We start from the raw sequence: 12,115 nt of genomic DNA, 5'->3' as shown, positions 1-12,115 counted from the left end.
CTTGCTAGAACAAGTCCTTATTTCTTAGTAACATGCTTGGGATGAGAAGGTAACAATTGGGGCAGGAAGAGTTCTAATCAAGCAGTACTGAAGATGGCTTATAATATATGGGTTTAATAGAACGATTAATAAAAGGCAATCATCCTCACATAGATGTCACTTAGATGGACCAAATTTATTTTCTGCTGTTTCAGAGTATAGGACCTAGAGTAATGGGTTCAAATTACAGTAGGGCCCCACTCGTATAGCACGTTAGGTTCCAAACCCCCACCGAAAAGCAAAAAATGCTGTAAAGCGGAACACAGCATCAAAATGGCGGTGAAAAAGGCAGAAGTCTCACAGCACCATGCCCCTCAAGGGAGAGCAATGGCAGCCATCACGGTAGACAGGCGCCGGGAGGGGCAATGAGAGGTCAACCACCCCCAGTCGACTAGCGGAGCCAAGAACCACCACCGCGCACTCTAGGCGGTCCGCACCACCAAGTGCTGCCGCCTCAACCCTTAACCGGAGCTGCAACCGCTCCAAAAACAGAAAGGGGGGAAGGAAGAAAAAAGGCTGTTGCCAGGGGAGAGAGCCGCCACCATGAGCTCCAAAGGTGCTGCAGTAGCGAGTAAAAGGAGCTGCTGCTGCGCGCTCCAGGTAGCTGCAGTAGCAAGCCGTGGGGGGAGGAAGCCATTGCCGCAAGGCCAGGCGAGGAGAGCACAGACGACGATGACGTGGTCAAGCGGGTCGCAAGCAGAGGCCGCCACCGCAAGCTTCAGACTCGTCGCTTCTGCCTGTGGACGCAGAAATGGCCCTGGAGGAGAAAGAGACTTTGTCGCCACAGCTCCAAGAACAGAGGAGGCACCAGAAGCCTCCACCGTCCCCAAACAAAAGAGGGGCAGACAGGGTAAAAATGAAAAGGGGGGGAACAACTGAAACGAAACACCCCAAACCAGCTCCACGAATGGACGAAGGTGAAAGAGGGAGGGGGGAAAGCTGGGACAAAAACCCCAACAACCAACCAACCCCCAGTCCCAACAAACTCTCTCACATTACCTACGTGATAGCATGCTACCATCATATTAGCAAACAGCCGAGAAGCGGGGCCCTACTGTACAAGAAAAACCTCCAAGTCAGATTACTGCAATGCACTCTACGTGGGGCTGTCTTTGAAGACGGTTTGGAAACTGCAGCTTGTGCAAAATGCAGTGGCCAGATTGGTAACAGGGACCACAGTCCGAACATATAAAACCGATTCTGGCCCGCTTGCATTGGCTGCCTGTGTTTCCAAGCTCGATTCAAGGTGCTTGTTTTAATCTATAAAGCCTTACAAGGCTTAGGACCACAATACCTGATGGAACGCCTCTGCCAACACAAACCCACCCATACACTATGCTCAACATCAAAGGCCCTCCTCCAGGTGCCTCCTCTGAGGGAAGCTCGGAGGATGGCAACAAGGAAGTCGGCCTTCTCAGTGGTGGCCCCCAAATTATTGAATGATGTTCTTGATGAGGTGCGCCTGGCGCCAACACTGTTATCTTTTCAGCGCCAGGTCAAGACTTTCCTCTTCTCCCAGGCATTTTAGCATGTGTCTTTAAATTGCTTTTTAAAAATGTGTTTTTAAATTTGTATACTTGTTTTTAATGTTTTTAATTGTTGTAAACCGCCCAGAGAGCTTTGGCAATGGGGCGATATACAAATGCAATAAATAAATAAATAAATTAAAAGGATTTAGATTAGGGGTGGGGAATCTGTGGCTCACCAGATGCTGCCGGACTTTTAACTCTCATCATCCCTGACCTCTGGCTGAGGCTGGGAGTCCAAGAAGATCTGGAGGGCCACATGTTCCCTACCCCTGATGAAGACTAAATGTTAGAAAGAACTTTGTGATGGTATGAGCTGTGTGACAGTGTAACAGACTGCCTCAGAAGGTGGACTCTTATTCATTAGCGCTAAGGCTGGATGGCCACCTTTCAAGGATGCTGTTGTAATAGGTTTCCTGAATCAGTAGGGAGTTGGGCTAGATAAGCTTTTAGGTTTGTTCTATGATTCTAGGATAGTAAAGAATAATAGGCACAATTTACGAAGGGGAGTTGGTTAAGATGGAGATAAGAAAGAACAAATATTGGGAAATGGGAGAGATAAGGAGGATGGGGCCAAAGTAGATAACCTTTTGTACAGTAAAGCAAGTAGACCACATGCAAAGAAAGAAATGAGTAAATAAAAACAGGTAGAAAAAACCTTTAAAAGTTGATCCTTTACTTACTCTGCTTCTCTTAGATTGAGGTGTTGCTGAAATCAAGTGCTTTGTGATATTAAGACCTAACTTACAATCCATTATTGATTATATTCTAGCTCCAATTCAAACAGAAAAAGAAGTGAAGACCTAACTCCAGTTTCCTCTGTCAGATATTACTCTTCTCCACCTCCTCCTCCTCCAAACAAATGGTCTAGAGATGCCTTAGACCTAGAAAGTTAGGGAACTCACTGTAATGTGTCACTGAGAACTCTAGGGGATACTGCTCATGACTAAGTGAAAAAGTCAAATTCTCTGCTTTAAAAATATCAAAGCTATGGTTCTTTTGTACTAGTCAACTCTGGCAGTTGTAGAATCAACTCAGCATTTTAGACTAATCGTAGAGAATGGAACTATCATTTGACTGGAACTCAAAATTTATTAAGAAGATAAAGAATGCCCTTTGAGTGAACAGTGAATAAAGTATTTGGCTAGATTTGAAAACAATGCAAATCCTGAATTTGGATAATTTTTTCAGAAGATTATGTCTCAGGTCTCTTTCTGTAAGAGGGGAATATAAAGGATGAGTGAAAAAATATTTAGATGGACTGATACTGAAGGAACAGGGATTCGTAACTTTCTGATTTTCTAGGTTTGTAAATGTCTCAGAAATGAACCACACAATCAGCAACTGTTACTTATTTAGAAGATGTTTTTAATTATATATGACAGAGATAACTGTATGATATATTGGGGGGGGGAGGAGACATGCCGAGTTAGTAAAGTGAAAAAGGTTGATTTAGGGTTAGAACTAAGGCACAAAGAGATCAATGAATATTGAGAGAAACTGAAAAACTATATAAGGAGTATTTTATAGGCCTTGCTTGGTATAGAAAATCAACTGTACTCACAGCACACCAATCATAGAATAGTAGAGTTGGAAGGGGCCTATATGGCCATCAAGTCCAACCCCCTGCTCAATGTAGGAATCCAAATCAAAGCATTCCTGACAGATGGCTGTCCAGTTGCCTCTTGAATGCCTGCAGTGTTGGATAGCCCACTACCTGTCTAAGTAATTGGTTCCACTGTCGTATGGCTCTAACAGTTAGGAAGTTTTTCCTGATGTCCAGTCGAAATCTGGCTTCCTGCAACTTGAACCCATTATTCTGTGTCCTGCACTCTGGGACAATCAAGAAGAAATCCTGGCCCTCCTTTGTGTGGCAACCTTTCATGTACTTGAAGTGTGCTATCATATCTCCCCTCCCCTCTTCTCTTCTCAAGACTAAACGTGCCCATTTCTTTCAGTCTCTCCTCATAGTGCTGTTTCCAGTCCCCTGATCATCTTTGTTCATCCTTGTAAATACAAGCATGCTATTATTTTGTGGTCCCAGCAGTAAACACAAGTTTAATAAAACTAATGCTATAATCAGAGAGAACAGTTTTAACAAGAATTTAAGGGACCTTCCAACCATGTTATCAAGAAATTAAACCATCCTATTCACAGCTTTCTACAGAGATTTTTAAAAATATATTGCAACCCAAACCTCATTGTGTTTATGGCTTTAAATACATAATTCCTGTATCTGTTGCAAGTTTTAGCTGTATTTTGCCCATATAAAGTAAAGCTCACCTGAGCTGCATACTCTGCTTCTTTGTCCTTTTCCAAGTTAGAATCGCAGGTACATTTTTGCTTTATTACCTGCTCTAACTTCTTCTCCAAGTCCCTTTGCTCAACATAAAATTCTTGCATTCTTTGAGCATGCTCAGTCTGCAAAGATTCAAGTTCTTTTTGTAAATTCTGCTGCTCTTCTGTTAACTCTTTCATGGCTTTTGAACTACTTAACATTTCTACTTCCTGGGAAGAAAATGACAGAATTATACAGTGTTTCTAGTACCACAAAAACCAAACAATTAATTTTTATATTGCAAACTTTGATGGTCACTGTCGTTTTCATTATGCCGTATATATATCTTCAAGTTTTGTAGCACTTGTTTGAAACCAAATACACAATGCATAAATGTGTATTTTCTTTTCTTTTCTTAAAACACCTTTTCTTTTATTAAAAAAAAGTCTGGCTTCTACAGTCCATTAAAACTGGATTCAGTTTGATGTACATCAAAACCTCTTTTACATATGACACATACAAGAGAGGTAACCTTAGTGAAGAGCGCATGTTTTGCATGCAAAAGGTCTCAGGTTCAATCCCTAGTATTTCCAGGTAAGGGTGGGAAAGACTTCTATCTGAAACTCTTGAGAGCTGCTTCCAGTATTGCAGACAATACTGAGCAAGATGGACCAATAGTCTGACTTGATACGTGACAACTTACCATGTCCTACCACAATTTGTTCAGCTCAGAGGACCATTTCAGAGGCACAGCATGAAAAAGACTTCAGCTAATTTTGCACACTTGCTATATTAAATGCTATAAATTTGCACATTATGTTCATGAAGCTCACAGATGTTGAACTATGATCAGCTGTACATGTTACTATCAAATGTGAAAAAGTTGACTCAGCACTTCAAATTCCTTATGTATGCACAAGAAACTGGAACACTGGAAAAAAGAAGGGTTTGGTTTTGTCTTTTTAAAAAATGCCTCACTTCCAAGTGCTGAATATTTTTGTTACCACATTTTTCAAGTTCTTTCTGCAAAGTTAAAAGGGATACATAATTCTGTTGTTCTTGAGACTAAAGAAGCAATCCTAATCTTCTATCTGCACTTCAGGAAGGGGTTAGCATTAGGCAGAGGTATACTTCTACCTAGCTCTGCCAGGGGAGGGGGGATCCACCAGGGTGGAGGCCCCTATAGTGCCGAATGAAAGTGTATGCAGTCAATAAGCTACTAATGACAGTATTCCCACTAGGTATAACCAGCATAAGGCCCCCAAACAAAGCATTCCAGGATGACGCAAGGGCAGCAAAGGATCTACACCCGATCCATTTTCCATAGAGCAGCTTTATGCCACACCAGTCTGCAATGTAAAGAATAATTGCCACACACCTTCTGCCTTGGTGGAAGTGCAAGAGGCAGGACTTTGGATGAAGCAGTGGCAGGAAGTAGGAGTGCTCTGTAAAAGAACATTTTCAGCAATGCAAAATGCACAAAAGTACTTGAGCTGTAAATAGACCACTGACTATGAGAATGTTCACACCATATTTTCCAGGAAAAGCTGGTGTCACTGGCCACAAATCTCTTGTGGAGTCACTGAACAGAGGTCCCCTTCTGAGTTTAGTTGCATGAAAGTGAGTTCTTATGAGAACAAATCTTGGGCTCTTAGGTCCCTCCTCCATCCCTGGCATGTGGCATTTAATATCTTCCAACCCTAATTTGCCACAAACCAAGATTGGAAGTTACCAATCGCCACATGCCAGGAGAGGAGGGAGAAGGAGTGCATGGACACTCCTTAGAGCTTGTTCTTACACTATCAAATAGTGTTTTGGTATTATATCTGAACACACCATGGAAATCCATACTGGGACGTAACCAGAAAGTAGTACAAAAACTGCATATTCATGTAAAATGTGCTGCTGTAAGAACAGAAGAAAAGCCTACTGGAGCATTTCTGACAGTTCTAGTTCACATATAATATGAATCTGTGGCTATTTTCCAACATGTTTGCAAACCCCAAGATGATAAACGTTAATATCTGTTTAATTAAGTATTTTGGCTTCTCACAACCTTGTTTCATTGTATTGACATGTTACATAGCTAGATTTTGTGCTCTTAAAACTTTTTATAGTGCCATCACAATGGTTACTAGATCTAGGGCCTTTTCTGTAGTGGCCCCCGAGTTGTGGAATAGCCTCCCCAAAGAGGTACGCCTGGCGCCTACATTATTATCTTTTCGGCACAAGGTAAAGAGCTTTTTATGCTCCCAGGCATTTTAATCATTTTAATCTTTTTAGCTTTAATCTTATCATACTAATCCTTTTTATTTTCATGTATTTTGTTTAATTGTATTTTGTTTTTGTGTTGTATATGTTTTGTGTATTTTACTATTATGATGTATGTATTTTACCCTATGCTGTCTACCGCCCTGAGAGCTACTTGCTATGGGCGGTATATAAATGCAACAAAATAAATAAATAAATAAATAAATATTAATTGTTTAAAGCTACCTTCCAACTACATCGCTTCCATTTAATTCAACACAAGACATCTGTATCCTAGCAGATATTTGAAGTCAAATACTAGGAAAGTTTTCACTCCTTCAGTTTCTTGGTGTTCAGTGAACAGCATTTATGCAAAGCCAATTTAATAACCTGGAAGTCTTCATTCTCATACACATACCTATTATTATGGCCCCATTTTTGGTTAATTTATGCAGAATACCCTACAAACCTGCAGCCCTCTAGATGTTGATGGACTCCACTTCCCATCAGTCAATGGTCAGGGATGATGTTGGAATCCAACAACATCCACAGGCTTCCCACCCCGTTCTAGATAATGTTGAAATATACTATATACGCAAGAAAGCCAATATTAACTTGATGTAGAGACATGTGCCTGAAGGAACTACACACCACTAACTGATGAAATCTAGCAAGCATCTTTATGAACATGCCAGCTCCTCTAACTCACAGGCTACATGTTCCAATTTGATTACCTGCACTTGTTATGCACAGACAGCTTTTGCTACTTACTCAAGGCACACTGTAGAATCAGGATTTTAATATGCCTTTCAGACATACTGATATTTACTCTTATCTGAGTAAAGTATCACACTGTCAAAGGCCAATATACAAATCTAGGAATACTTAACATTTTTCAACAAAGCAAGCAGTCTTTAAAAGACATGCAAGCAGTAGAAGGGCCCCTGTGTTTAAGGTTTCATGCTAAAAGTAAACAGAAAAGCTGACAGAGAGCTTATACAGAGATAATCGCACTAATTAAGCCTTTAATCCTTTGCAGCAGAGTGACTTCCATGCTTACTGAACATGCTAATGTAACACATAAGAGTAAGATTGTGCAAACATCTAAACACTCTTCTCACTTTTCCTGCAAAGTCTTTCCTGGATCACCACAGCTTCAACTATACTTCATTGTCTGTTGCCCACCTGTTTATCCACCCTAACTACATCTTCATTATTTTGCAGCGGGCCCTCAACTCCCTCTTTACTTCCTCCACCCCATCTCTTATCAAGACTGCAACTTGTCAGTTCTGCACAATGCTAGAACCAAGTGTTAAATAGCAGAACACTATATGGGATGCTGAAGGTTTTTCCCACAGTTGTAGATAGCTTTATATTCTAAATAATAGCTTTTCTTCTGCATTTAAGTCTACTGGCAGTGGTTAAATCAGTCTTGTAAATAAATACACAAAATTAATCACCAACACAAATTTACAGGAGCCTATGCTTGACACTGCTAGTGATTTGTGGCCTAAAGGGAGAAAAGGGGGGTGGGAAAAAGGGGGGACTTCTTTGCTTAGTTCCCTTTAGCCAATTCTTAGTTATCTACAACCCTAGTAAGTGTCTGATGATATCCCAAGTACTTTTGTTCCAGACTTCCAAATGTAAGAATTTACATTTATGTAGTCATAGCATTGTAGTCTCCCAGAACTAATAAAAGACACCTTCAGATGGTGACTTTCAACACTGAAAATTACTCCAGTAGCATCTGAAGTTTGGCAGCCAAGTCAGCAATTTCAGTACAATACTGGTTTATAAAATACTAGGTGAGTATGTATGATCCTATCTCTGTATTGTGTATTAACAATACACATTTATCAACATTTAGACTGCTATGAAAAGTTATGCAACAAGCAGGTTTCTGAAGACAGAACAAAGCTAAATCAGAGTCATGCTGTACCATTTGAAGATGTTGCTTCTTTTGCAAAATTGTATGTAGCTTTTCTTGCTGTTTTATATAGGTTTTCATTACATCTTCCATCATTTTCCCTTTGTCGTCATCACAACCAATATCACGGGAAAGAGTCTGATATGAGGTTTGTGCACCACTGCTTATTTCTACCACATCTTCTGTACTCACTTTGGAAGAGATTTGTTCAGCTTTCCTTCTGTTTGAAGACTTAATGGATGCAGGTTGCTCTACAGAAGTCAACAAGGTAGGAGAATGATGTTTGTTGAAATGCCATACTAAAAACACAGGTGCAAGTTACAAGATGGAAGTGTACAAAGCAACATTTCATTTTGCTACTCACCTGAACCTGTACACATTTCTGTGCTAAGTTTCAAATCAACCTTCTCTTGTACTTCAAGAGAGATATCCTGAAAGAAAATAGCTTTTTTGCGTTTGCCACCACTGTGTTGCTTCACTGACTGTCCATGTACAGATTTCATGACTTCTGAAATCTTCTCCACTGGTTTTGTGGCTTCTTTATATTGTGGTACAGAAGAGGTAAGGGATACATTGGGAGCAACCACTTTATCACACATGTAAAAGTAGTAGCTGAAAACAACAAAATTGCAGAATTAACAAAAATATTAAATTAACTGATACTGAACCAAGCATGCCTTAGGCTTTTAATCCTGGGAACATGAATTAATTTGGCTTTAGTTACATCAGAACAGACTTAAAAGGGAAAACTGCTTTAAAGCAGTTGTGCATATTCATTATTTAAATGGAACAAGGTAAAAACCAAATCAACTAGGGAAAGCAGGAAAATATCTAAATGCTATCACAAAATCAGTATATCGTAATGGTAAGGATGAATAAGGAGACAAACATTAGTTTTCAGGTGTTACTAAATTCTCTCACCTTATTCACCCCTGTACTCTTGAAAATTTGCATAGCTAGATATTCTGAAATTTGCTGCTGCTTTGTTTTTGCTGCATTATTATTTTTAAAGTTGCTTTTAGGCTATTGTTTTATCACATGGATTTAACTGTATATTATGCAAAACCTTTGGGGGCTCAAATTGTGCAGAAAATTTCTCTCATATTACATAAATAATCTATATTACAGTTATAAAACAGCTTCGCTTTTCCCACAATCCAATATCAACAAGGCTACAATTATAATTGCAAGTTTAAAGACAAAGTAGAAAAAAGCAAATAAATTCACAGTTCCTTCCCTTATTAACTAAGGAAGGCATCCTCCCATTTTAAGTTTTCACTTATTTCCAGGAAGACTATACATTTTCTTATGTGGGAACAACTCCAGTGTTCCTAGTCCCAAAATTGCATCTGCAAGCAAATTATAACCCATCAGCAATTGAACGTGTGCATTTTCAGATTTGAGTGGAGGCACATATAAGAAAATAAGAAGTGTGAAGATTCTCTTCAGAGTTATTTCTCATATATTGAACTATAGCAGCTAAGAAACTGTGCTGTGATTCAAGATGAAGCCAGTACAAATCTACCATGAGCTTTGTACATGGCCTCATTTAATTTAATACACTGATAGACCACCCTTTAGTACAAGACTCCCTTGACAGTAGACATTTCAAAGCAAAGAAATAAAGTAAGTCTCAAAAGAAAAACGATAAAATAAGAAGTAGTAGCTATAAAAAAAGTTTTAACAAAATCCAACATACCATAAAGGCAAAATCTAAAACCAGTTATAAAGCATGCTAGAACCCCTGGGCAAATAAAAATGCACTGAAAAGACATCAGAGCTGGCACTAGGAGAGTTTCTCTAAAGAGGGCATTCCATATATGGCCTTCTCCCAGGACACTTCAAGGCAGTGATAGAATCCCCAGATGAAGGCATCTGATGAATAATGAAAGGTTCAGAAAGTCTCACATGGTAGCAGACAGCCCTTCATCTAAGGCCTTTTGTGTGTCACTGCCTCTCAACCTCATGAAAACCCTATTCATAGGGTCGCCATAAGGCGAAATCAACTTGAAGGCAGTACACACACACAAAAAATTCTCACATCTGTCTCATCCTCCAAATTTGCAATACTGAAAGTGATACCAATACTAACCGACTATGCAGGGTTGCCGTGAAAAAAGGATGACTGAGATAATGTACGTGAAGTGCTCTGAACAGTCAAAGCAGTACATAAATCCTAAAAACATACTTCCAGCACAGTGATGAGCTGCATTCTCAATTACTCTATATTCTATGCAGTTCAAAGAAAATTTTAATCCTAACATCAACTATATAGGAATTTACATTGCTCCCTAGTAAAGGAAGATGCAAGGTCCTAACAGGGTTAGTGTTCCATACGAAATGGGCACAGATATACAGAGAACACAATTAAATGAGCAAGTTTTAGTCTTTTCTTTTTTTGTATTATTTGTTTTATGCTGTATGCCACCATGAAACCTGATATGATAAAGAAGAATATTCACTAATAGGCAAAAAACTTTGCGATTTAAGAATATACTTATAGCCCACAGATATTTCTATCAAACTTAAAAAAGCAGGGAAATTGGGCAGCTATAGTGGATGCACCACGGGAACATGAGACCTGAGCTCCTCTCTGAGATATTGTATTGCCCCACAAATTTGTCAAAATGCAAACACAATTTGGGTTAGTCTTTCACAGTCCAATCCACTTCCTATGTAGCTTGCAAGAATTTGGTAACATGTGCCTCTGAGCATATGGTAAGTGGTGGCAACACCTGCCATCTCCAAAAATGGAGAATTACACTTTTGTATGTTTGTTGGTGTTTTTCTCACTTTGCTTCTTTCCTGTGTTACTATTGTTTCTACAGAGAATCTAAACTAGAAAATTTTATTTCCCTCATTATTCATCTTAGAGACCTGTGTTGAATTTATTTTTATTAATTTCAAAGCCTTTTTATTGGTCAGTGTCATATGATGGAGAAGACAGCCTTTTGTGTTTCAAATGGGAGGTTATGTCCTATTTTTATTTTGGGTGCATTAACAGTTGAATCTGAAACTGCAGTTTGATGTAAAATCAGACTGATTACAGTATGTTGCTACTTAAGCAATGACTCTAGCTGTTGGAAAAAAGAAACTTGGCCTGCCCAAGATACATGTTTGCAGCCTGCTATGTTTAAACCAATTCATTTAAGGAAAGGTGGGCACAGTCAATTAAAAGCATACAGCACACCTAGAATTTTGCTAGAATATATTTCACCTCCCGCTGTTTTATCTTGTGCAAACTGAGACACTCCGAATGTCCACTGGAAACTATTCTGCAAAACAGTACCATTATTCCACAATTATGTTTTGGGTTTTTTAGGTGTAAATTTTGCAAAGTGCTGCTGTACTTCACATATCCACAGAAACAGAAGCAAAAGAAAATTATTTACTATAGGAAACATCACTAAAACTGCAAAGTAAATCAGACATATTTAAAGTGACTATCTGAACTATATCAACTGTCTTAATAATGTTGTTTCCTCTCTGCTAAAACAAGATCAGCACAGCACGCGTCTTCTTTCTATTATTTGGGTTGATTGCAGGTGTTGCCACCACTCACCATATGCTCCAGAGGCACATATTACCAAATTCTTCCAAGCTACACAGCAAGTAGATTGGACTGTGAAAGACCAACCCAAATTGTGTTTGCATTTTGACAAATTTGTAGGCCAGTACAGTATTTCAGAGAGGAGCTCAGGTCTTCTACTCCCCTGGTGCATTCACTATTGCTGCCCAATTTCCCTGCTTTTTAATGTTTTATAGAAATATCTGTGGACTATAGGTATGTTCTTAAACCACAAGTTTTTTTGCCTATTATGAATTTCTCTGCTTTTTATTCCAGGAGGTAAGAAATGGGATCCTGTGCAAGTTTGCTGAGAATGGACTGATCATTTGCATACTTATTGAGTTCAGTGGGATTTACTCCCCTGCAATCATGCTTAGGATAGGTGAAACTGAGCACAGGGAATGGGGATGTCGGAGGGAGGGGAGGAAGGGAAGAGGGGAGAAGGGGGATGGGAGCAGGCAGGAGGAAGAGGGGAGAAGGGCACAGTTTGATCATTTGCATGTTTATTGAGTTCAGTGAAATTTACT

The 12,115-nt window shown here is 39.4% G+C and overlaps 2 protein-coding genes across 5 annotated transcripts in view; both read right to left on the bottom strand.

Moving 5' to 3' along the window:
- The window catches only part of SKIL (SKI like proto-oncogene), a 40,841-nt gene that overhangs the window by 9,820 nt on the left and 18,906 nt on the right, over nucleotides 1-12,115 (bottom strand). For 2 of the 4 annotated variants that reach the window (XM_061637304.1, XM_061637303.1), the window contains 3 exons: nucleotides 8,385-8,632; nucleotides 8,033-8,271; nucleotides 3,849-4,073 (listed from right to left, as the gene is read on the bottom strand). In XM_061637304.1, coding sequence (XP_061493288.1) covers nucleotides 3,849-4,073; nucleotides 8,033-8,271; nucleotides 8,385-8,632 — 712 coding nt within the window. Of the gene's footprint in view, nucleotides 1-3,848; nucleotides 4,074-5,221; nucleotides 5,289-8,032; nucleotides 8,272-8,384; nucleotides 8,633-12,115 lie in introns of those variants that run through there. The other 2 variants (XM_061637306.1, XM_061637305.1) reach the window with 2 other exon arrangements.
- The window catches only part of CLDN11 (claudin 11), a 72,558-nt gene that overhangs the window by 41,551 nt on the left and 18,892 nt on the right, over nucleotides 1-12,115 (bottom strand). The gene's annotated exons all lie outside the window — the stretch shown is intronic.

The sequence above is a fragment of the Rhineura floridana genome, chromosome 7 (genome assembly GCF_030035675.1).
Source record: "Rhineura floridana isolate rRhiFlo1 chromosome 7, rRhiFlo1.hap2, whole genome shotgun sequence".
Classification (NCBI taxonomy): domain Eukaryota; kingdom Metazoa; phylum Chordata; class Lepidosauria; order Squamata; family Rhineuridae; genus Rhineura; species Rhineura floridana.
Note: the sequence above shows the minus strand (reverse complement) of the source record. Positions and strands in the feature narration are given on the sequence as shown.